The 24,736-nt window shown below is 54.9% G+C and overlaps 2 protein-coding genes across 2 annotated transcripts in view; one reads left to right on the forward strand and one right to left on the reverse strand.

Moving 5' to 3' along the window:
* The window catches only part of LOC113432650 (procollagen C-endopeptidase enhancer 1-like), a 24,131-nt gene extending 20,151 nt beyond the window's left edge, over positions 1–3,980 (forward strand). The window contains 4 exon segments of the mRNA XM_087947418.1: positions 692–862; positions 1,045–1,394; positions 1,493–1,609; positions 3,930–3,980. Of these exon segments, the coding sequence (XP_087803544.1) occupies positions 692–862; positions 1,045–1,394; positions 1,493–1,609; positions 3,930–3,980 (689 nt within the window).
* A 1,746-nt stretch (positions 3,981–5,726) lies between these two features.
* On the reverse strand, positions 5,727–19,869 carry FBXO24 (F-box protein 24). Its single transcript, XM_087946834.1, is given in 13 exon segments — positions 5,727–6,076; positions 6,553–6,736; positions 7,318–7,423; positions 7,426–7,435; positions 10,299–10,420; positions 10,680–10,838; positions 12,852–13,134; positions 17,594–17,796; positions 17,799–17,831; positions 18,026–18,118; positions 18,121–18,211; positions 18,327–18,425; positions 19,648–19,869. Coding segments are annotated over 13 exon segments (1,806 nt in total). The 5' UTR covers positions 19,735–19,869; the 3' UTR covers positions 5,727–5,740.
* Positions 19,870–24,736: the final 4,867 nt, after the last annotated feature.

Genomic DNA, 24,736 nt, shown 5'->3' on the forward strand with positions numbered 1-24,736 from the left:
GAGCAAAGTCGTGTCAGAATCGGAGGGAGGGAGGGGAGGGGAGGGGAGGGAGGGGGAGTCCCAGGTGCCTGCATTTCGCTGCCAGCCCCTCACCCTGTTGTGACCCAAGCCTGGTTCCAAGCAAGCCAACGCCAAACCGAGATAAAGGCAAACCTTTCAACGCGTTGACAATTTCAAAGGCGATTCAAACTAACCGTCATTAAACTCGACTTGAAACGAACGGAGCCATGATTAAAGCTTAAGGGTCGCTGATAAGAAAGAGCCTCGCCAAGGGGGGGTGGGGGTGCTGCCAGGAAGACGAGATAAAATTCCAAGAAAAGAGTTCAAACGCCGACAAAGAGAGTCCGAACTTCCGCAAAGGGAAGTGGAAGGGCGAGAACTTTCTTTGCTTCCCGCAAGAGCTGCAGCTTCTCCGCTGGCTTTTTATCCCTGAATCCCTTTATCACTCTTTTGAGTCGCCCGTGCTTTTTCCTTCGGAGCCGCTCTGCTGGGGCACAGGCTCCTCGGGAGGCTCTTCCTCACGGCGGCCAGCCTCCACCATCTCCCAACTCCCTGATAGTCCTGCCTCCCCCCATCCCGACAATCCCACGCGGGCCCGTCGTCTCTCCGAGACCTCGGCCGCCCGCACCTGCTGCCGGCGCACCACAACACACCCTCTTCTCCCCCCCCCGCCGCCATCTCCCGCTTGCAGTGGTCAGCGGCACCATCCAAGCCATCCAGCGGAGAGAGGGGAACCGGCTCACGGCCACCGTCACCGTCACCCAGGCCTACAAGACGGGGGCGCTGAGCCTCCCGCCGGAAGCCGCCGAAGCCACCCTGCACCTGGACGTACCCTGCAGGCAGTGCCCCATTCTCAAGAAAGGTGAGAGAAAAGTCGGCACCACGGCCACAACTGCGGTTGGAAGCGGCCCGAAATCGGGGGCCCCCGGCTGTCCCGACCAGCGCGACGTTTTTGGCAAGGGAGTCGGGCCGAGCTGAGTTCGGATCCTCTTCTGCCTCATCTCTAATTCCCCTCCCCTCTTCCCTCCCTCCCTCCCTCCGCAGGAGCCAGCTATGTCTTCATGGGGAAGGTGGCGGCCGACGGAAGCGGGCAGCTGCCCCCTACCAGCTTCGTGGTACCTTTCCGGCCTCCGCAGCAACAGATTCTCACCAACCTCACCAAGCGGCCCTGCGGCGACCGGGCCAGGAGGAACCGCACTCTGAGGAGCTCCCTCCCTCCCTCCCAGCTCTGGGGAACCCCCAAAAAACAGCCCCATGTAACCAATCAACGGGGCAGGGAAAAGCAGCTCACGGACTGCAGGGTGCGGGGAAACCGATCGCGCGGCCGTTGTTCGCCCCCGCGCCGCTGCCTTAAAGGTATTTGTACACCCACACGCGTGGTGGCCTTTGTCGTCGTTGGGCGACGTCGAGCGACGCTGCGGGAGGCTCCCTTCCCTTCTGTCCACCCCGTTGTAACGGCAGCCCCCCCACCGGGGAGATGCCCGATCCTTAGATCGCCGTGTTGGCGAACCCGTGGCACGCCGAGCCATCCCCTCCCCGCCTGCAAGAGCCCCACTGCGCCGACGCCCCGACGGCCGATTGTACGATATCTGGTGTGCGTGTGGAGGGGGTATCCCGGCACGCGTTGCCTTCTGGGTGTGTGTTGGCATGCGAGCGGGCGCACCATGATTGGCATGTGGGGGCGAAAAGGTTAGCCACCAGGGGCTTAGGGGCATTGGTGTGTGGGGGGTGGAAAGGTGCCAGGTGGGAAAAAAGGAGGGGGTTTCCGGCTGCCATTCCAACCCGCTAACCTTGCTAACTCCAGTTATTTCTGAGCGGCTGGCGTCCTGGCTCAGGGATGGCTGTCAAACCTGGGCCAGGCCTGGGTTCCAATCCTCCAACCCGAACCCTAAACCCCTCCGGGCTGCAGGAGGAGGGTCGGAGAGGGGGAGAGGAGAGAGACTGGGCTTCCCCTCCCGCCCCGCAACCCTGGCTTGGCCCACAGCTGCCCTTGGCCCTTCTTCTCAGCCCCCCACGGCAGCTTCGGGTGCAAAGTATGGGGCAGGGGGTCCAGGGCGAGAGAAGGACCCCCTCCCTCCTGCAGGGACGGAGCGCTCCCTAGTGGCGCATGGGGAAGGGGAGGGGTTTCTCTCTCGCCCCCTCCCCCCTTTTTCAAGGCCGTAGAGCTGCTGAGCTGTGGCCTAGGAGGCTGCGCTGTGGGTCCCCCGACAGGAAAGGCGGAAAGGGAGGGAAGCTTAGACGGGATAAGAGGGGGTCTCTGCTGCCCTTCCCCCTATTCCTTCGTCCTCCCCCCCTCTTTTCCTCCTCTTCCTCCCCTTCCTCCTGCTCTTCCTTTCTTCCTCCTCTTCTCCTCCTGCTCTTCCTCCTCTCTTCCACCTTTCTTCTCCTCCTCCTCCCCCCTCTTCTTCCTCCTCCCCCCTCTTCTTCTTCCTCCTCTTCCTCTTCCTCCTTTCTTCTCCTCCTCCCTCTTCTTCTTCCTCCTCCTCTCCTCTTCCTCCTTTCTTCTCCTCCTCCCCTCTTCTTCTTCCTCCTCTTCCTCTTCCTGCTTCTTCTCCTCCTCCTCCCCCCTTCTTCCCCCTCCTTTCTCCTCCTCCTCCCCCTCTTCTTCCTTCTCCTCTCTTCCTCCTTTCTTCTCCTCCTCCCCCCTCTTCCTTTCTTCTCCTCCCCGTCTTCTTCGTCCTCCTTCCTCCTTTCTCTCTCTTTTCCTTCTCCTCCTCCTCCTCTTCCTCCTCCTCCTCTCTTCTTCCTTCTCTTCCTCCTTTTCCTTCCTCCCCTCTTCTTCTTCCTCCTCCTTCCTCCTTTCTTCCTCCCTCCTCCTCCTCTTCCTCCTCCTTCTTCTCTCTTCCTCCTTTCTCCCCTCTTCTTCTTCCTCCTCCTCTCTTCCTCCTTTCTCCTCCTCCTCCTCCTCTTCTTCTTCCTCCTCTTCCTCTTTTCCTTCCGGGAGGGGGACTCCGGGATCGAGAGGACGAGGCCGCCAGGTCTTCCGTCCGCGGAGGCTGAAAGGACGCTCTCGCTAGCGGCAGAAAGAAATGAAGAAGACGGGGAGAAGAAAGGAGGAAGAGAGGAGGTGGAAGAAGACCAGGAGAAGAAGAGGAGGAGGAAGAAAGGAAGAGGAGGAAGAAGAAAGGAGGAAGAAATGAAGAAGACGGGAGATGAAAGGAGGAAGAGAGGAAGAGGAGGAGGAAGAAGAAGGGGGAGGAGGGGGGAAGAAAGGAAGAAGAGGGGGAGGAGGACAAGAAAGGAGGAAGAGAGGAAGAGGAGGAAGAGGGGGGAGGAAGAGGAGGAAGAGGGGAGGAGGAGGAAGAGGAGGAGGAAGAAAGGAAGAAGAAGAGGGGGAGGAGGAGGGGAGAAGAAAGGGAGGAGGAGGAAGAGGAGGAAGAAAGGAAGAAGAGGGGGAGGAGAAGAAGAAAGGAGGAAGAGCAGGAGGAAGAAGAGGGGACGAGGAGGAGGGGAGAAGAAAGGGGGAAGAGGAGGAGGAAGAAAGGAAGAAGAAGAGGGGGAGGAGGAGGGGGAGAAGAAAGGAGGAGGAGGAAGAGGAGGAAGAAAGGAAGAAGAGGGGGAGGAGAAGAAGAAAGGAGGAAGAGCAGGAGGAAGAAGAGGGGGGAGGAGGAGGAGGAGAAGAAAGGAGGAAGAGGAGGAGGAAGAAAGGAAGAAGAAGAGGGGGAGGAGGAGGGGGAGAAGAAAGGAGGAGGAGGAAGAGGAGGAAGAAAGGAAGAAGAGGGGGAGGAGGAGGAGAAAGGAGGAAGAGAGGAAGAGGAGGAGGAAGAAGAGGGGGAGGAGAAGAAAGGAGGAAGAAGAGCGGGAGAAGAAGAGGAGGAGGAAGAAAGGAAGAGCAGGAGGAAGGGGAGGAAGAGGAGGAAGAAGAAGAGGCGGCTCCCCGAGCGCTTCTGCCCCGGGGAGGTTGGGCGTCTGCCCCCCCCCACTCCCAGGACGCAGCTTCCGATCACCTTCAACGCTCGGACGAGCCACACAAGGCCTAACCGGAAACAACCCGTGTAATCCCACCGGAGCTGACCAGACTCTATGGTGGTTGCCCCCAACCATAGAGTCTCCTCCCAGCACGGCATCCTTTTTTCCTCTACCTGTCCTAACCAAAAGCCCCATCAATGGTGGAGCCTATGAGACTCTCTGGCGGTTCCCCCAACCATAGAGTCTCCTCCTAGCACAGTGTCCTTTTTCCTCTACCTGTCCTAACCAAAAGCCCCATCAACTGTGGAGCTGACCAGACTCTATGGCGGTTCCCCCAACCATAGAGTCTCCTCCTAGCGCAGCGTCCTTTTTCCTCTACCTGTCCTAACCAAAAGCCCCATCAACTGTGGAGCTGACCGGACTCTATGGCGGTTCCCCAACCATAGAGTCTCCTCCTAGCACAGCGTCCTTTTTTCCTCTACCTGTCCTAACCAAAAGCCCCATCAATGGTGGAGCCGATGAGACTGTCTGGCGGTTCCCCCAACCATAGAGTCACCTCCTAGCACAGCATCCTTTTATTCCTCTACCTGTCCTAACCAAAAGGTCCATCAATGGTGGAGCCCATGAGACTCTCTGGTGGTTCCCCCAACCATAGAGTCTCCTCCTAGCACGGCGTCCTTTTATTCCTCTACCTGTTCCTAATCAAAAAGCCCCATCAATGGTGGAGCCGACAGGCAACAGGGAGCCGACAGCCGAGGGATGGAAAGAGCCACAGGCGGCTCCGGAGCCTCAGGTGGCCGACTCCTGATCTAGTCCAACACCTCCCACGGCCCAAGCGGGAGACCCAGAACTGCCGGAGGAGGGACAGGGGCGGCTCCCAAGAATTTGAAAGGCTCGGTGAGCCCCGCCGAGTAGGCCACCCCCGCCCTAAAACAGCCACGGGGGCTCTTCAACCCTCCCTCCCTTTGCCTTATCCAGCTGTTGGGGTGGGGTGGGGGTCTCCCAAAATTGGGGGTGCACAGAACCTGGAAGCTGGGGAGGGGGGGCAGTAAAAATAGCCTCGCCGTGGAAGCCTCAAGGCTGCCCAGATGGAGACCCCCTCCCTTCCTTGAGCCCCCAAGGCTCCAGAGCTCACACCGGGGAGAATCCAGCTGGGCTGGAGCTGAGATTCTGGCGGGAGGGGAGGAGTGGGTGGGGGGCTGAGCCCCCTTTGTGGGTGGGGGGCCTGAGCCCCTTCTCGCCTGCCCCACGGAGGGCCTGAAATGGGCTCCTTCCCCACCTTGGAGGGGGGGAGAGGTCAGGAGACATACTGGGGAGGGGGTGGAGTGTATGTGGGGGTTTGTACGCAGCCGACCTGGTGCCTGTAGGGAAGCTGGGGGGCTGGGGGGGTCCCCCTGAGGGCAAAAGAGCCCCACCCCTGCCAAGGGGGTCCTGGGTGGGGGTGGGGGGAAGGAGGTCAAGACCGATAACAACGGGGAGGGGTCTCCTCCGACCGAATCCGCATTCTATCCCAGCTTGGCTGCCTCCCAGGCCGGCGGCTTTCTTGGGGCGCCCAGATGGCACCCCAAAAAAAAAAAACACCACCATCCTGGGCACCCTCCCCTCCCCACCACCCCGGTCCCGCCCCCATCCTAAGCCGAGCAGAGTCCGCTCCGGTCTGTTTCTCGTGCTCTATTTATTCCCAATGGTTGAGTGCGAAGTCTTCTCTCGTATCTGTCAATCGTGAATCCATGATGCGTGTATAAGGGGGGGAGAGGGGGGAGAGATCGGGCGGGGGGGGAGGAGCGATATCCGGGAAGAGGAGAGGGGGTGGGGGTGGGGCAGGTATGCGCTAGCTGGAAGGGCCCACTTCCCGCCATTCGGCCGCCCTCTGGATCATATCCAGGGCCTCCCAGAAGAAGTCCTTCTGGAAAGCCAGCAGTGGCATGGTGCCCACCGCCTCCTTCACCTTGGCCATGCGTCCCTCCAGGGTGGGGCACTTGTGGAGCTGGCTCAGGTATTCCTCGCAGGTACGGGCGGCCAGGGCTTCCGAGTCGCCGGGAGAGGCGGCGCCGGCGGCTTTGCTAGCCGGCAGCTCCCGGTAGGCGGTCGCCTCCTCGATGTCGTGGCTGGACAGCATGTAGAGGCACTCGCGGGTGGAGCAGATGCGGCGGGCACAGAGGGGCACCTGGGCAGGTAGGCAGGGAGGGAGGGAGGGGAAGGAGGGAGGGAGGGGGTTAGGAAGGTGGCCGGAAGGGAGAAGACCTCCCTCCCTCCCCTCCCCTCCCGCCCGCCTCCCAATGAGATTTCCCCTTCGCCGGACCCAGAAAGGGGAGAGAGCAAGGAGGAGGGAACTAAGGGGGCATTTCCTGCCCTCCATCTGGCCTGCCCGCCTCCCAATGAGATTTTCCCCCCTCCCAGCCTCACACCTGGACCGAAGGGAGCAGGCCTCCTCCCTCCCCTCCCCTCCCGCCCGCCTCCCAATGAGATTTCCTCCCGCCGGACCCAGAAAGGGGAGAGAGCAAGGGAGAGGGAACTAAGGGGGCATTTCCTGCCCTCCATCTGGCCTGCCCGCCTCCCAATGAGATTTCCCCCTCCCAGCCTCACACCTGGACCGAAGGGAGCAGGCCTCCTCTCCCTCCCTCCTCCTCCCCTCCCGCTCACCTTGACCTGCAGGCGGACAAAGGAGGCGCTGCCCTTCGGCCAGCCGGGCAGGCGCCCCCCTGCTCCGCAGCCGCAGCCCATCAGGTCCTTGTTCAAGTCCCCGCTCTGGCTCAGCACCAGCGTGTGGTTCAAGCCGCACCACAGGTCCAGCGGCCCTTTCAGGCAGTGCACCTGCGGGGGAGGGGAGGGGGCAGCCATGAGCAGAGGGGGGGAGAGCATCCAGAACCAAGGGGGGTGCTCCTCCCACTCCCACAAGCCACCCCTAGAGTGCTGCGTTCAGTTTTTGGTCACCACATTATAAAAAAGGATGTTGAGACTCTGGAAAAAGTGCAGAGAAGAGCAACTGAGATGATTTTAGGGGACTGGAGGCTCAAACATACGACGGACGGTTGCAGGAACTGGGCCTGGCTAGTCTAGGGAGGAGAAGAAGGACCAGGGAGGCAGGAGAGCAGTATTTGAGGGCGGGGGGTTGGACTAGATGACCTACAAGGTCCCTTCCAACTCATCATCTGATTTGAAGGAACAAAAGGACCAGGGGAGGCAGGAGAGCAGCCTTCCAATATTTGAGGGCGGGGGGTTGGACTAGATGACCTCCAAGGTCCCTTCCAACTCAGCTAATCTGACTTTCATCTGATTTTAAGGAACAAAAGGACCAGGGGAGACAGGAGAGCAGCCTTCCAGTATTTGAGGTCGGGGGTGGGGGGTGGACTAGATGACCTACAAGGTCCCTTCCAGGTGGGGCGGGAGGGTTTACCTGGGCAGGCTCCCGCGGTCTATCTTGTCCCCGTCCCCAGCTGGCCGTAGCGGTTGTTCCCCTGCATGAAGATCCGTCCAAACTCATCCACCAGGCCCAGGTGGTTGTAGCCCAGGCGCAGCTGAGCACCTGTGGGGAGGGGTGGGGGGTGGGGGGAGAGGAGAGGAGAGACACCACGGGGGGCTGAAAAGCCTGAGACAGACTGGGGAGGCCAAGGGGGGGGAAGAGAGCCAGTCTTGAGGGGAGGGGAGGGGGGAGAGGAAGGGTCTCCAGGGGGAAACCAATAGGAGAGCAGAAAGGGGGAGGGGAACGTCCTGGGGAGTTGGGGAGCCCCACTAAGAAACCTGGGCGGAAGCCGTGGTGGAAACACCCCCCCAATTTCCCCCCCTCCCGGACCCGGAAAGGGGAGAGAGCAAGGAGGAGGGAACTAAGGGGGGCATTTCCTGCCCTCCATCTCACCTGCCCGCCTCCCGATGAGATTTCCCTTTTGTGGGCCAGTCGCCCACCTGCCGAGGGGGGCACCCACCCCAGGTAAGCCCAACCCCTCCCTCCCCAATTTACCCCCCTTCCCCAATTTACCCCCCGGACCCAGAAAGAGGAGAGAGCAAGGAGGAGGGAACTAAGGGGGGCATTTCCTGCCCTCCATCTGGCCTGCCCGCCTCCCGCTGAGATTTCCCCCCTCCCCTGGACCCAGAAAGGGGAGAGAGCAAGGAGGAGGGAACCAAGGGGGCATTTCCTGCCCTCCCATCTGGCCTGCCCACCTCCCACTGAGATTTCCTCCCCTGGGCCCAGAAAGGGGAGAGAGCAAGGAGGAGGGAACCAAGGGGGCATTTCCTGCCCTCCCATCTGGCCTGCCCGCCTCCGCTGAGATTTCCCCTCCCTGGACCCAGAAAGGGAGAGAGCAAGGAGGAGGGAACCAAGGGGGCATTTCCTGCCCTCCATCTGGCCTGCCCGCCCCGCTGAGATTTCCCCCTCCCCGGACCCAGAAAGGGGAGAGACCAAGGGAGAGGGAACCAAGGGGGGCATTTCCTGCCCTCCATCTGGCCTGCCCGCCTCCCGCTGAGATTTCCCCTCCCCGGACCCAGAAAGGGGAGAGACCAAGGAGAGGGAACCAAGGGGGCATTTCCTGCCCTCCATCTGGCCTGCCCGCCTCCCGCTGAGATTTCCCCCTCCCCGGACCCAGAAAGGGGAGAGACCAAGGGAGAGGGAACCAAGGGGGCATTTCCTGCCCTCCATCTGGCCTGCCCGCCTCCCAATGAGATTTCCCCCTCCCCCGGACCCAGAAAGGGGAGAGACCAAGGGAGAGGGAACCAAGGGGGGCATTTCCTGCCCTCCATCTGGCCTGCCCGCCTCCCGCTGAGATTTCCCCTCCGCCGGACCCAGAAAGTGGAGAGACCAAGGGAGAGGGAACCAAGGGGGCATTCCTGCCCTCCATCTGGCCTGCCCGCCTCCCAATGAGATTTCCCCTCCCCGGACCCAGGAAAGGGGAGAGAGCAAGGGAGAGGGAACTAAGGGGGGCATTTCCTGCCCTCCCATCTGGCCTGCCCGCCTCCCAATGAGATTCCCCCCTCCCCGGACCCAGAAAGGGGAGAGAGCAAGGGAGAGGGAACTAAGGGGGCATTTCCTGCCCTCCATTTGGCCTGCCCGCCTCCCGCTGAGATTTTCCCCTCCCCGGACCCAGAAAGGGGAGAGAGCAAGGAGGAGGGAACTAAGGGGGCATTTCCTGCCCTCCATCTGGCCTGCCCGCTCCCGCTGAGATTTCCCCCCTCCCCGGACCCAGAAAGGGGAGAGAGCAAGGAGGAGGGAACCAAGGGGGCATTTCCTGCCCTCCATCTGGCCTGCCCGCTCCCGCTGAGATTTCCCCCCTCGCCCGGAAAGGGGAGAGAGAGGAGGGAGAGGGAACCAAGGGGGCATTTCCTGCCCTCCATCTCGCCTGCCCGCCTCCCGATGAGATTTCCCTTTTTGCGGGCCAGAGCCGCTCACCTGCTGGGGGCACCCACCCCAGGTAAGCCCAACCCCCCTCCCCAATTTCCCCCGGACCCAGAAAGAGGAGAGAGCAAGGGAGAGGGAACTAAGGGAGGCATTTCCTGCCTTCCATCTCACCTGCCCTCCATCTCACCTGCCCTCCATCTCACCTGCCCGCCTCCCGATGAGATTTCCTTTGCGGGCCAGCCACCCACCTCTTGGGGGGCACCCAGCCCAGGTAAGCCCAAACCCTCACCAATTTCTCCCCGGACCCAGAAAGGGGAGAGAGCAAGGGAGAGGGAACTAAGGGGGCATTTCCTGCCCTCCATCTCACCTGCCCGCCTCCCGATGAGATTTTTGTGGGCCAGTCGCCCATCTGCCGGGGGCACCCACCCCAGGTAAGCCCAACCCCCCCTCCCCAATTTACCCCCTCCCCTCCCCAATTTACTCCCCGGACCCAGAAAGAGGAGAGAGCAAGGGAGAGGGAACTAAGGAGGGCATTTCCTGCCCTCCATCTCATCTGCCCGCTTCCCGCTGAGATTTCCCCTCCCCCGGACCCGGAAAGGGAGAGAGGAAGGAGAGGGAACCAAGCGGGCATTTCCTGCCCTCCCATCTGGCCTGCCCGCTCCCGCTGAGATTTTCCCCCTCCCGGACCCAGAAAGGTGAGAGAGCAAGGAGGAGGGAACCAAGGGGGCATTTCCTGCCCTCCATCTCACCTGCCCGCCTCCCAATGAGATTTCCCCTCCCCGGACCCAGAAAGGGGAGAGAGCAAGGAGGAGGGAACTAAGGGGGCATTTCCTGCCCTCCATCTGGCCTGCCCGCCTCCCAATGAGATTTCCCTCTCCCGGACCCAGAAAGGGGAGAGAGCAAGGGAGAGGGAACTAAGGAGGGCATTTCCTGCCCTCCATCTCGCCTGCCCGCCTCCCGCTGAGATTTCCCTTTGCAGGCCAGCCGCCCACCTCCCTGGGGGGCACCCACCCCAGGTAAGCCCAATCTCCCCCCCCACCCCAGGTAAGTGGGTTCATACCTTCGCCGGGAGGGAGAGGGCCAGGGGCATCTGCTGATCCAGCGGGTCGAAGGCGTGCAGGGTGCCAAAGAGGTCCCGGTAGACGCCCGGCGAGTGGACCTCGAAGTAGACGCTGCCCTCGCCTGGGATGGGGAGGGGAGGGAAGGGAGGGGCTTCAAGCAGGGGAGGGGGGCTGCTCTTCCCCTCCCCGCTGGGCCTGGACTGGAGCCCGCTGCCAAGGCCACCCATCGTCCCCTCCCACCCCCCGCAAACCCACCCTCCGGCTCCTCCTTCCCGGCCCATAGCGGTCTTCAACCGCCTCTAATAGAAAAATGGGAGGGTCTTTACCCCCCCGTGGACGGGGAGGCCTTGGGGTGCCAGGGCTCGCCCGGCGGGAGTCACCTGTGAGGTAGACGGCGCTGCTCTGGTTGGAGTGCATGTGCCGGACGGCGATGTGCGGGAGGCACCGGGAGACCTTGCGCAGGGCCAGCTGCACCGTGTAGGAGCGAGGCTGGTCCAGCTGCGTCTCGTTCACCACCAGGCTGTAGATCTTCCCTTCCTCTGCCCAGAGAGGGAGAGAGAGAGAGAGAGAGAATGAGAGAGAAAGAGAGAGAGAGAGAGAAAGTGAGAGAGAGGGAAAGAGAAAGAGAAAGAGAGAGAGAGAGAAAGTGAGAGAGGGAAAGAGAGAGACAGAGGGAAAGAGAGAGACAGAGGGAAAGAGGGAGGGAAAGAGAGAGAGAGGGAAAGAGAGACAGGGAAAGAGAGAGAGAGGGAAAGAGAGAGAGAGGGAAAGAGAGAGAGAGGGAAAGAGAGAGAGACAGAGGGAAAGAGGGAGGGAAAGAGAGAGAGAGGGAAAGAGAGACAGGGAAAAGAGAGAGAGGGAAAGAGAGACAGGGAAAGAGAGAGAGAGGGAAAGAGAGAGAGAGGGAAAGAGAGAGAGGGAAAGAGAGAGAGAGAGAGAGAAAGTGGAGAGAGAGGGAAAGAGAAAGAGAGAGACAGAGGAAAGAGAGAGGGAGGGAAAGAGAATGAGAGAGAGAGAGGGGGGAAAGAGAGAGAGAGGGAAAGAGAGAGAGGGAAAGAGAGAAAGACAGAGGGAAAGAGGGAGGGAAAGAGAGACCAAAGTGGAAAGAGAGACAGGGAAAGAGAGAGAGAGAGAGAAAGAGAGAGAGGGAAAGAGAGAGAGGGGGAGAGGGAGGGAAAGAGAGAAAGGGAGAGAGAGGGAGAGACAGGAAAGAGGGAGAGAAAGAGAGAGGGAAGAGAGAGAGAGGGAAAGAGAGAGAGAGGGAAAGAGAGAGAGAGAAAGTGAGAGAGAGGGAAAGAGAACGAGAGAGACAGAGGGAAAGAGAGGGAGGGAAAGAGAGAATGAGAGAGAGGGAGAGAGAGAGGGAGAGAGAGAGAGAGGGAAAGAGAGAGAGACAGAGGGGAAGAGAGAGGGAGGGAAAGAGAGAATGAGAGAGAGAGAGGGGGGAAAGAGAGAGAGAGGGAAAGAGAGAGAGACAGAGGGAAAGAGGGAGGGAAAGAGAGACAGAGGGAAAGAGAGAAAGAGAGAGAGAAAGTGAGAGAGAGGGAAAGAGAGAGAGGGAGGGAAAGAGGGAGGGAAAGAGAGAGGGGGAAGAGAGAGAGAGAAAAAGAGAAAGAAAGAGAGAGAAAGAGAGAGGGGAAAGAAAGAGAGAGGGAAAGAAAGAGAGAGAAAGTGAGAGAGAGGGAAAGAGAGAGGAAAGAGAGAGAAAGAGAAAGAGAGAAAGTGAGAGAGAGGGAGAGACAGGGAAAGTGGGAGAGAAAGAGAGAGTGAAAGAGAGACAGAGAGAAAGTGAGAGAGAGGGAAAGAGAAAGTGAGAGGGAAAAAGAGAGAGAGGGAAAGTGAGAGAGGGAAAGAGAAAGAGAGAGAGAGAGAGAAAGTGAGAGAGAGGGGAAGAGAGAGAGAGAAAGTGAGAGAGAGGGGAAAGAGAAAGAGAGAGAGAAAGGGAGAGAGAGGGAAAGAGAGACAGAGGGAAAGAGAGAGAGAGGGAAAGAGAGAGAAAGAGAAAGTGAGAAAGTGAGAGGGAAAGAGAGAGAGAAAAAGAGAGAGAAAAAGAGAAAGAGAGCGGGAAAGAGAAAGAGAGAGAGGGAGTGAGAGAGGGAAAGAGAGAGGGAAAGAGAGACAGAGGGAGAGAGAGAGAAAGAAAAAGCACATGAGAGAGAGGGAAGGAGAGAGAGAAAAAGAGAGAGAAAAAGAGAGAGAAAGAGAGAGGGAAAGAGAAAGAGAGAGGAGTCCCTGAAAGTCCGAGGGAGAGCTGGGAAGGAGCAGAGAGGTGAGGGTGGGGAAGGGGCATTGACGCTACTCCTTCTTCTCTCTCTCTCAGCCCACACGACGGGCGGAGAGCTGGCCCACACACCCACATCGTGACCTATCCGTTGTTGGCAGCAGAGGGATGAAAAGAGCCCCATGGGGCCCGGAGGCCTCCGGTTGCCGACTCCTGATCTAGTCCAACCCGCCCAAGCGGGAGACCCAGGGCTGCAGGAGGAGGGACAGGTGGCGGCTTGCGAGAGGAGGGAGCCCCCGTGCCCGTCCCTCCCTGCTGCTCTCTCCCTCACCTGTCAGGAGTAGGAGGGACCTCTCGGTCTCCTGCCCCACCAGCACGATCTGCCTGAACTTCATGGAGAAATGGAAGGTCATCTTGAAGACCCGCTGACCGCTGGACTGCAAGTAGACCTCCACGCAGTCGCACAGGCGGCTGCCGCTGCTGCTGCTGCTGCTGGGGGCCGCCGGGCCGGAGCCCTCGTTGCGCCCCAAAGCCGGGCTGGGCGGCTGCTCCCGGGTGGCCAGCACGTACAGGTACTTGCGGTAGACGGTGTCGTTCCGGGGATCGGTGGCAAACTGCAGGGAGGTGTGGAGGGGGTGGTGGCAACATCAGGAGGCCGCAGGGAATCCCCTGGGCTCCAAAGGGAAAAAGGCTTCCCTACAACACCCCCTAACCCCGTTGTCTCTCTCTCCCCCCACACATACACCCAGGGCCCCCAAGGACACCTGTCCCCACTACAAAGGCCGCCGTAAGCGACCGGCGGACTTTCCCCAAGAAGCTCTACAACCAGACTGGTCACCGACCTGGAGAAAGGCTGAACTTGAAGACCGAACCTCAAGCTTTTGCGTGCTTTGTAATCTACCTCATTGCATTGTTTGAGGCTAGGTTACTATTTACTGTTTATCTTAGCGGTATCTGTGACGTATCTTGGGTTGGGTTGACAATATATATAAACTACAAATACATCTGTTTGTAGCTTTAAGGAAAAAAAATATTGTAATGTATTACAATAAACTTCGATATCAACAGAATATCCAAATAAAGAGTTAGTTAGTCAGTATCGGTCCGTAGTCAGTCAGTATCGGTATCAAGAGAGATCATCAGTGAAAAAGAGAAAAAGAGAAAGAGAATTAAACCATGATCTATAGCTCCCTCTTGTGGCCACTTGTCTTCTTAACCGGTTTCAAGTCTTTTACAGCAGACAACTATCAAACCATAATACAACAGGTAAACTTCGATAACAACAGAATATCAAAATAAACAGAGTTAGTCAGTATCGGTGCGTAGTCAGTCAGTATATCGGTATCAAGAGAGATCATCAGTGAAAAAGAGAAAAAGAGAAAGAGAATTAAACCATGATCTATAGCTCCCTCTTGTGGCCACTTGTCTTCTTAACGGTTTCAAGTCTTTTACAGCAGACAACTATCAAACCATAATACAACAGGTAAACTTCGATAACAACAGAATATCAAAATAAACAGAGTTAGTCAGTATCGGTAAGAAGTCAGTCAGTATCGGTATCAAGAGAGATCAGTGAAAAAGAGACAAGGAACTGTGCTCATTCATCAGCCACACAAAGTCTTTTTTGATTGGTCGTCAGGCATCCTGATCAACTCACATTTAGGACGAGGTTCTTCTTCATGTCCAATCCTTGGCAGATCTGAATTGTGGTGTAAGAAAGAGAATAAACTCTCATCCCCGTGATGATGATTGAAGCAACTATGTTATGTATATGGGTGGACTATATATAAACTACAAATATATCTGTTTGTAGCTTTAAAGAAAAAATACGGTAATGGATTTTGCTGTGTTCTGGTGGGTTAATTATGCTACAAGTGGCCACAAGAGGGAGCTATAGATCATGGTTTAATTCTCTTCTCTTTTTCTCTTTTTCACTGATGATCTCTCTCGATACCGATACTGATTTTTCTCTTTTCACTGATGATCTCTCTCGATACCGATACTGATTTTTTCTCTTTTCACTGATGATCTCTCTTGATACCGATACTGACTTTTCTCTTTTTCACGGATGATCTCTCTCGATACCGAGACTGACTTTTCTCTTTTTCACTGATGATCTCTCTCGATACCGATACTGACTTGTCTCTTTTTCACTGATGATCTCTCTTGATACCGATACTGACTTTTCTCTTTTTCACGGATGATCTCTCTCGATACCGAGACTGACTTTTCTCTTTTTCACTGATGATCTCTCTCGATACCGATACTGACTTGTCTCTTTTTCACTGATGATCTCTCTTGATACCGATACTGACTCTTCTCTTTTCACTGAAGATCTCTCTGATACCAATACTGACTTTTCTCTTTTTCACGGATGATCTCTCTCGATACCGATACTGACTTTTCTCTTTTTCACTGATGATCTCTCTTGATATCGATACTGACTTTTCTCTTTTTCACTGACGATCTCTCTTGATACCGATACTGACTTTTCTCTTTTTTCACGGATGATCTCTCTCGATACCGATACTGACTTTTCTCTTTTTCACTGATGATCTCTCTCGATACCGATACTGACTCTTCTCTTTTTCACTGATGATCTCTCTCGATACCGATACTGACTCTTCTCTTTTTCACTGATGATCTCTCTCGATACCGATACTGACTTTTCTTTTTCACTGATGATCTCTCTCGATATCGATACTGACTTTTCTCTTTTTCACTGATGATCTCTCTCGATACCGATACTGACTTTTCTCTTTTTCACTGATGATCTCTCTCGATACCGATACTGACTTTTCTTTTTCACTGATGATCTCTCTTGATACCGATACTGACTTTTTCTCTTTTTCACTGATGATCTCTCTCGATACCGATACTGACTTTTCTTTTTCACTGATGATCTCTCTTGATACCGATACTGACTTTTCTCTTTTTCACTGATGATCTCTCTCGATACCGATACTGACTTGTCTCTTTTTCACGGATGATCTCTCTCGATACCGATACTGACTTTTTCTTTTTCACTGATGATCTCTCTCGATACCGATACTGACTTTTCTCTTTTCACTGATGATCTCTCTTGATACCGATACTGACTTGTTCTCTTTTTCACTGATGATCTCTCTTGATACCGATACTGACTCTTCTCTTTTCACTGAAGATCTCTCTCGATACCGATACTGACTCTTCTCTTTTTCACTGAAGATCTCTCTTGATACCGATACTGACTGACTACGGACCGATACTGACTAACTAACTCTGTTTCTTTGGATATTCTGTTGATATCGAAGGTTATCTGTTGTATTATGGTTTGATATTGGTCTGCTGTAAAAGACTTGAAAACCGGTAAGAAGACTTTATAACGGGATTATTTCTGGACTGTTAAAAACGTGTATGACATGGACTGTTTATCGGACTGTGCTATTTCATCAAGTAAACATGAATACAACTTGTTTAACTCTGTGTGGCTGTATATTTATTTCTTCATAACTGTTCTCATAAACCGTTTTCCATGTGCATATATCCTTTTTATGCAAGGATTACTCTGCACATATCCTAACAATATAGTTAATTGATACTGTGTTTCTCATATAATAAGGCCGGGTCTTATTTTTTTTTGAGCCCCCCAAAAATGGTTAGGCCGTCTTTTCGGGGGTGACTTAATTCCCCCCCCACTTGCATCTTCGAGCGGGCAGGCAGCGACGGCTTGGATGTTGACCTCGGCGTTGGTGGGGCACTTCATATTGGGGGTCAACGCAGGCAGCACTGTATCCGGGTGTGCAACAAAAGTACTTCCTAATGGCAAGCCCCCCCCCCACCATTTCCCCCCCATTTCGCATGTTTTAATATAGGCCTTAATTTGGGGGGAGGGGCTTAATTTCATTTCATGCCTATCAAACATGCTGGGACTTCCTATTGGGGGAGGCCGTATTGTTGGAGAAATAGGGTAGTTAGTTGGTAGTGGGATTTATTATTCCAGGTGGGGAGTGTGCTGTCCAGACAGTAAGTGGGAATTGGGAGCTGTCTCCTGAAGGGAATGCCTCATGGGAAATGTAGTTCATGTCATGTGGTCACATCTGTCATCCTGATTGGTCACTGAACTGACCCTTGGTTGGGTTGGGGGGGAGGTTTCTTCACTCTTGCTTGGACCCCTGCCTCGTGCTGGTATCTACACCCTTTGCTCCATCGTTATGGGATGAAGATCACTGTAATTTTCACACTATGAAGTCAGCTATGCAAAGAGTTGGACGTTAGATGAATCTCGACATCACCGTGAGTTATACCTTGAGGATGCCTAAGATCATCCAATCCAGAAACTCTGTAGTGTTTAACTGACCATCTCTATATTCAGCCAGCAGTTGAAAGACAGAACAGCTGCTGCCGCCCCCCCTTGGGCTGCGTGGACCGTGGCAGGAAGAGGACGGGGGGGCAGAGGGGAAGGGGGGCACAGCCCCCCGCCAATTCCGAATCGTTCTTCCAAACGCACCCTCCTGTCTGGTTCTCCAGGGCATTGGGCCAAACCAGAGCCTGGCCAGGCCTGCTCGGGCGCTTCTCCCAAGAGGGCATGTGGGGAAAAGGTGGGGGCTGGACCCCTCCCCAAGGGCAGCTCCTCTTCTGCTTTATAGGGGCAGCGGACCCAGGAACGCCGGGCAAAGAAGGGACAACGCCAGGCCAGTTAAGGGACAGGGGGAGGGAGGAGAGGAGATATATGGAGAGGCCTTATGCGGTAGAAAAGGACCCGAGAGGAAGGAGACGGGCGGGGGAGTGACGAGCAGCCGTTAGGTTTGGGGAGGTTGTGGGGAGCCCCCTTGCCAGGGGGGGCCCTGTGGCCTCTTGTTTGCATGAGCCACAAGCAGCCCTGGGATGAGAGAGGCCACGGAACCAGCTTCCTCTCCTCCGTGGCCGCCTTGCGGTGAGCCACTCTGGAAGCCGACGTTTTCCTCCTCCTCCTCCTCCAAGAAACCACCCCGGAGGCAGGAGGGAGGGGGATCCCCGCTTCCAAAGGGCAATGCTGTCTTTTCCCTGCCCCGGAGGGCCCCAGGGCCCCCTCTCCCCTCGCAGGCCACCTACGTCCTTAGCGCTGCGGCACAGCACCATGTAGCGGCAGGCCCGGCGCCACTGGATGTGTCCCATGGTGGAGGAGACCAGGGCGTTCTTGAGGAAGAAGAGGGTGCCGTTGTAGTCCAGGATGAAGACGTGGTCCTTGGTGGGCAAGAACTTCCGGTAGCCGTGCGAGAGGAGCGGGGCCACGGTCTTGCTGACAAAGTGCCGCCGCCGCTGAACATCTGGAAGTACAAGCCCTTGGTGTCTGTGGGACAGAGAGGCCCAAGGGCGGGGGAAATTGGGTCCGTCTGGAGGAGCCGACTGGGCAAGAGAGGGGGCTGGGGGGAAGTGAGGCCACGGTGGTCCACGTCCCTCGTCCTGCGTGCGACGGGACTCCCGGCTCTTGCTCGGATTCCCCCCCTCGCCCTGCCCTCCGCTTCACAAACGGGCTCTACTCACAGTTGAGGATGGCCGATCTCTTCCACGGCCGGCTGCCCCCCGAGTTCTCATCCCGCAGCCGAGGGGAGAGGCGGCGGCAGATGCGCTGCCAGAGCCCTCGCTGTCGCAAACTTCGTAGAAGTACCGGCAGGTCTGGCCCAGAGCCACCAAGTCCCTCACTGGCAGGAAGGAGATGATGTAGTACAACTGGAAGGAGAGAGAGAGAGAGCGGCGGCGGGGGGGAGGGGGATCGGTCAGGATATCGGTCCCCAAGGCCCAGCCTTCCTATTGCCCCCCCTTTCCTCGGCCCAGGCCGACCCACCAGTTCAGGAGGGAAGAGCTGGATGGAGGCAGATTCTCCTCTTGCCTTCTTTTCCTCCGTGGCCTCTGTGGATGAGCTGCGCCGCTTCTTCTTGGGCTGCTGTGGGCAGAAGAAGAGGAGCCAAGGGCCACCCTTATCCTGGATCTCCTCTCTCTTTCGGGAGGGGGTGTGTGTGTCCCCGGAGGGACCCCCACCCCGAGCTGCAGCTGCTCAGGGAGGGTCAGCTCAGCGGGCAAAGCCCGTCCCTGGCAGGCTGGTGGGGGCTTAGGATGCCCGACGTGCCGTCCGTGAAAAGCCAGAGAAGACGCGCCCGCCACTCCTAAAAGCTCCACGGTAAGGCTTCGACCCCCGCCGATTTCACTTAGGGAAGCATCATTCTTTATTCTTTCCTTCAGCGGAGGGGGAACCCTGGCTTCTTGGCCAGAGAAAGGGGAAGGGGTGGGAGGGAAGGGGAAGGCCAGGCTCTGAGAGGTGCCTTTCCTGAAATGGGCACCAGGGGCAGGACTGACCAGCAGGTGAAAGCGGGCAAACTCCCGATTTCTCCATCCTTGACCTGCCCGATGCTGAATATTTCTTGATTTTACTTAATGGATAGAAATAGACGAGGTTGAATCCTAGGACTCAACTTCAGGAGAGCTGATTCATTATTTTTTTCTTTCTTTTTCCATGCTTAGGACAAGTTTGGCCTTTTCTTTCTTTTTTTAATGGCAGTTTAATCTGCGACTGGGATCTAACGAACGTGGTGCCGTAAGGTCCAGTGGAATTAGCCCAACTCCACGATTTCTTGATAGAAATAGACGAAGTTGAACCCTAGGACTCAACTTCATGAGAGCTGATTCATTATTATTTTTTTCTTTTTCCATGCTTAGGACAAATTTGGCCTTTTTTTGAGTGGGGGGGGCAATTGCTCTGTTACTGGGATCTGCAAACATGGTGCCATAAGGTCCAGTGGCATTGGCCCAATTCCACCTGCTTTTCAAGGGTTTGTTGTTGGGTTTCTTTGGGGCTTGTTTTTGAGATTGTGACTTACAGGGCTGACTAACTTGTTCTGGTGAAAGGTAATAATAATAATAATAATTTAAAAAAAAAAACAAAGTCCACTGCTGTGCAATCCTCCAACTTTACAGGAAGGTGCGTACAGTGCGTTGGAGGTTCATTTGCACATGCAAAGGAGGAAAGGGGGAAGTTTGCACAGCCAAGGTCACACCAGAGAGAGCGTCTCCCTCCTCGGGGTTCAAGCATCTTCCCCGGCCGCCCTCCCCCTCCCCAAGCCCTTCCTCCTAGTTTTCCTCTTCCTCCTCCTCCTCCTCCAAATGCTCACTCCAAGCGGCTCTTCGTTGCTTGAGAGGAGGGAGAAGCGCTGGGGCTTCCTCCTTCTGAATTTCCGGGCGATGCGCCTCTCGCTCATGTCTGCCCGCCCGGCCGTAGACTCTGCGGCGGCGGTGGTGGGTGTGAGCTTTCAGACCCACCCGTGCTGCTGAGCCCAGCATGGCCAAGGCTTTTTGAAGGCCCACCTCTTGCCCCACCAAGCCCGGGTCACCCTGGGGGGACAATAGACCCCCGAGGTGATAATGGCCGGTGGTGATGGCTTCACAGAGAGGCTGGGTTTCCCCGGGTAACTGGGCCACTGTGACATCAGCGCCCATCTGGGACAGGGCTTTGTGAGCCAGGGGGCACGGGAAGAGAGCGGTCCAAGCCTTGGGGGTCAAAGATTAGCCTGAGGGGGTGCAGGGACCCCCCACAATTTCTTTCCTCTCCTTTGAAATTGTGGAAAGGGAACTTCACGAGGAGAGTGGTTGTCACACACCCAAGCAGGAAAAAGCCCCAAAGGGAACATCAGGCCAGCCATATAAAACAAACTTGCGTAGGAAAAGGAATCCAAGAAAAGAAAACCCTTGGACAAAAAGCCCAAATAATGAAGAAAAGGAAGGAAACAAGAAAAGAGAAACCCCTTACGAAGACGAGACGCGCCCAATCGGCAAAAGAAACAGACAAAAGGCACAAAATGTATTGTGCAAAGGAGACAGACGGGGAGATTGCCACAAAAAAACAAATATAAGAAACCATTAAGAAAAAAAAAAAGATTAGGACGAAACCGATAATCCAATCAAAGCACCCCGCAAAGTTTGCCTTCCGCACCCCGCGGGGTTTTACCCTCCGGCGGAAATGAAGACAACCCCGGACAGGATTGAAAACGTGAAGAAATACAAACACAGCCGCACGCACACAAAAAGGAGAAAAGGTATAAAAATAATAATAATAATCAGGGGCTTGTCTACACACAAAGCTAGCCAGCCCCAGGAACGCAGGCTTCTCGCTCTCTCTCGCCTTCCTGAAAAATAAAAATAAAAAATAAATTAAAAAAAGATCCGGCTTTCAAGCAGTTGTCCGTATCCCTTGCGCCGGAGCTCTTTCCCCAGCGGGGGAAAAAATCCAAATCCTCGGAAGAAAGGCATTTGGATAGCCTTTCGACACAACCATGGTGAGTTTTCGCCTGAACTTGGCCCGGCCGAGCTCTGCATTTAGGGGGTTGTTGTGATGGGTTTTTTTTTAAAAAAGGGGTGGTGGTTTTATTTTGGGGTTTTTTCCCCTTTCATTGCAGCCATTCGCTACTTGCGGCCATTTGCTACTTGCAGCCACGGGGCAGGGGCTTAGCTTCATTCCTGTGGGGTTGTTGGGATGGATTTTTTTTAAAAAAAGGTGGTAGTTTTATTTTGGGGTTTTTCCCCTTCATTGCAGCCATTTGCTACTTGCAGCCACGGGGCAGGGGCTTAGCTTCATTCCTGTGGGGGTTGTTGGGATGGATATTTTTTAAAAAAAAGGGGGTGGTTTTATTTTGGGGTTTTTTCCCCTTTCATTGCAGCCATTTGCTACTTGCAGGAACGGGCAGGGGCTTCGCTGAATCCCTGTCCATTCTTAGCAGGTCATTTGAGGGGGGCAGAGCGTGAGAGGAGAGAGGGAATTAAGTGATTAAGAAAGTTGTGTGTGTGTTGTTGTTTTTTAAAGCTTCCCAAATATATTGGAGACCCTGGGTGGAAAGATTTGCATTTGTCAAAACCAGAGTTGAAGGTGACGAGAGAAAGAAGAGTTGGCTTCTTCCAGACCCCCTTTGCTGGCCTTCCGATGAAAAAAAAAAAAATCTCCCTCCACCCGCTGGATTCTTCCCGGCCTTGGGCAGAGAACGCACGGATTCTAGAGCCGGACGGTGGGGTTCCAGTCGGAATCTTATCCCCCCCCCCGAGAACACGAAGTTTCCCGGCACGGAGCCACTTCCCGGCTCGCCTGGAGCCTCACCCACACTCACTCCCTACCCTACCACCCAGCTGCCGCTCCGGGTTGCAACCCTCAGCCAACGAACCTTCTCCTTTCACCGCCGCTTTCCGAGTTGCCTTATCCGTCAGGTCGGTTCTTGCAAAATGGCTCGGCCGCAATTCCCGGGTACCCGACGGGGGTCGCTGTGGAGCTTTCCCCTTCGGTGGGGCAGCGGGGCAGGGATGACCTGAGAAGGAGAGAACGGGAGGAGAGAACGTGGAGGGGTGGGAGTGGAAAGACCAAAAGGCACCGGACGGACGTGCAAGGGGGTCCGATGGGAAACCCGGCTCGTCCAACAGAAGCCGGCAGGAATCCGGGAACCCCTTTCCGGGAGAATGGATCCCATGGGAAACCCGCTAAGCTTTCGGGATCCGTGGCTCCCTTTGTCAGACGGATCACGCTGTGGGTTACAAGTCTCCGTAGAGGGGTTTGGGATTGATATGGAGCGTTTCCTAGTGTGGTTTGCTTCTTGTGCCCCGTGACGATCATGAAGGGTTGTGCCTGATGATTCTCGACTCTTGAGGGATGTTTCTTTTCTTTTATGGACCCTGAGAGCATTTGCACCGAAGACAAATTCCTTGTGGGTCCAATCACACTTGGTCAATAATTCATTCTTTCCTTCCTTCCTTCCTTCCTTCCTTCCTTCCTTCTTTTCCTTCCTTCCTTCCATCCATCCATCCATCCATCCATCTGATTTGATTGCTTATTCTACCCCATGACTACCATGAAGGGTTGTACGTGATGATTCTCGACTCTTGAGGGATGTTTCTTTTCTTTTATGGACACTGAGAGCATTTGCACCGAAGACAAATTCTTGTGGGTCCAATCACACTTGGTCAATAATTCATTCTTTCCTTCCTTCCTTCCTTCCTTCCTTCCTTCCTTCTTTCCTTCCTTCCTTCCATCCATCCATCCATCCATCCATCTGATTTGATTGCTTATTCTACCCCATGACTACCATGAAGGGTTGTACGTGATGATTCTCGACTCTTGAGGGATGTTTCTTTTCTTTTATGGACACTGAGAGCATTTGCACCGAAGACAAATTCCTTGTGGGTCCAATCACACTTGATCAATAATTCCTTCCTTCCTTCCTTCCTTCCTTCCTTCCTTCCTTCCTTCCATCCATCCATCCATCCATCCATCCATCCATCCGATTTGATTGCTTATTCTACCCCATGACTATCATGAAGGGTTGTACCTGATGATTCTTGACTCTTGAGGGATGTTTCTTTTCTTTTATGGACACTGAGAGCATTTGCACCGAAGACAAATTCCTTGTGGGTCCAATCACACTTGATCAATAATTCATTCTTTCTTTCCTTCCTTCTTTCCTTCCTTCCTTCCTTCCTTCCTTCTTTACTTCCTTCCTTCCTTCCTTCCTTCCTTCCTTCCTTCCATCCATCCATCTGATTTGATTGCTTATTTTACCCCATGACTATCATGAAGGGTTGTACGTGATGATTCTCGACTCTTGAGGGATGTTTCTTTTCTTTTATGGACCCTGAGAGCATTTGCACCGAAGACAAATTCCTTGTGGGTCCAATCACACTTGATCAATAATTCCTTCCTTCCTTCCTTCCTTCCTTCCTTCCTTCCTTCCTTCCTTCCTTCCTTCCATCCATCCATCCATCCATCCATCCATCTGATTTGATTGCTTATTCTACCCCATGACTATCATGAAGGGTTGTACCTGATGATTCTCGACTCTTGAGGGATGTTTCTTTTCTTTTATGGACCCTGAGAGCATTTGCACCGAAGACAAATTCCTTGTGTGTCCAATCACACTTGATCAATAATTCATTCTTTCCTTTTTTCCTTTCCTTTCCTTTCCTTCCTTCCTTCTTTACTTCCTTCCTTCCTTCCTTCCTTCCTTCCATCCATCCATCCATCTGATTTGATTGCTTATTTTACCCCATGACTATCATGAAGGGTTGTACCTGATGATTCTCGACTCTTGAGGGATGTTTCTTTTCTTTTATGGACACTGAGAGCATTTGCACCGAAGACAAATTCCTTGTGTGTCCAATCACACTTGATCAATAATTCATTCTTTCCTTTTTTCCTTTCCTTTTTCCTTCCTTCCTTCCTTCTTTACTTCCTTCCTTCCTTCCTTCCTTCCTTCCATCCATCCATCCATCCATCTGATTTGATTGCTTATTTTACCCCATGACTATCATGAAGGGTTGTACCTGATGATTCTCGACTCTTGAGGGATGTTTCTTTTCTTTTATGGACACTGAGAGCATTTGCAATCAAGACAAATTCCTTGTGTGTCCAATCACACTTGATCAATAATTCTTTCTTTCCTTTTTTCCTTCCATCCTTTCCTTTCCTTCCTTCCATCCATCTATCTGATTTGATTGCTTATTCTACCCTATGACTATCATTAAAGGTTAGGGTTAGGGTTAGGGGTTGGGTTAGGGTTAGGGTTGGGTTAGGGGTTGGGTTAGGGGGGGTTGGGTTGCTAGGGGTTAGGGTTAGGGTTGGGTTAGGGTTGGGTTAGGGTTAGGGTTAGGGGTTGTTAGTTAGGGTTAGTTAGGGTTAGTTAGGGTTGGGTTAGGGGTTGGGGGTTAGGGTTGGGTTAGGGTTGGGCTTAGGGTTAGGTTGGTTAGGGTTAGGGTTGGGTTAGGGGTTAGGGGTTAGGTTAGGGTGCTAGGGGTTGGGTTAGTTGGGTTAGGTTAGGGGTTAGGGGGTTGGGTTAGGGTTGGGTTGGGTTAGGGGTTAGGTTAGTTAGGGTTGGATTAGGTTAGGTTGGGTTAGGGTTGGGTTAGGGTTGGGTTAGGATGGGCCAGGGGTCATTAGGGCTGGCCAGGCTGGGCCAGGGCCAGGCCAGCCAGGTTGGGTTAGGCCAGGGCCGGTGGGGTTGGGCCAGGTTGAGCCCAGGGTCCCTCTCCATTGGCCCCTGAGGGCCAAGGCCTTTCCCGGGGGCCACTGGGGACTCCTGTAGGCCTGCAACAGCTGGGCCACAGGACCCCCTTGGCCTGTAAAGAGAGGGTGAGTGGCTAGGTGGGTGGACTTCGACTCCCAGAAACCCCGAAAGCAAAAAAAGCTGGCTGGGGAATTCTGGGAGTTGAAGTCCCCAAGGCTTAAAAGGT

The sequence above is a fragment of the Notechis scutatus genome, chromosome Z (genome assembly GCF_049901735.1).
Source record: "Notechis scutatus isolate UNSWTSFEM ecotype Mainland chromosome Z, rNotScu1.2, whole genome shotgun sequence".
Lineage (NCBI taxonomy): Eukaryota > Metazoa > Chordata > Lepidosauria > Squamata > Elapidae > Notechis > Notechis scutatus.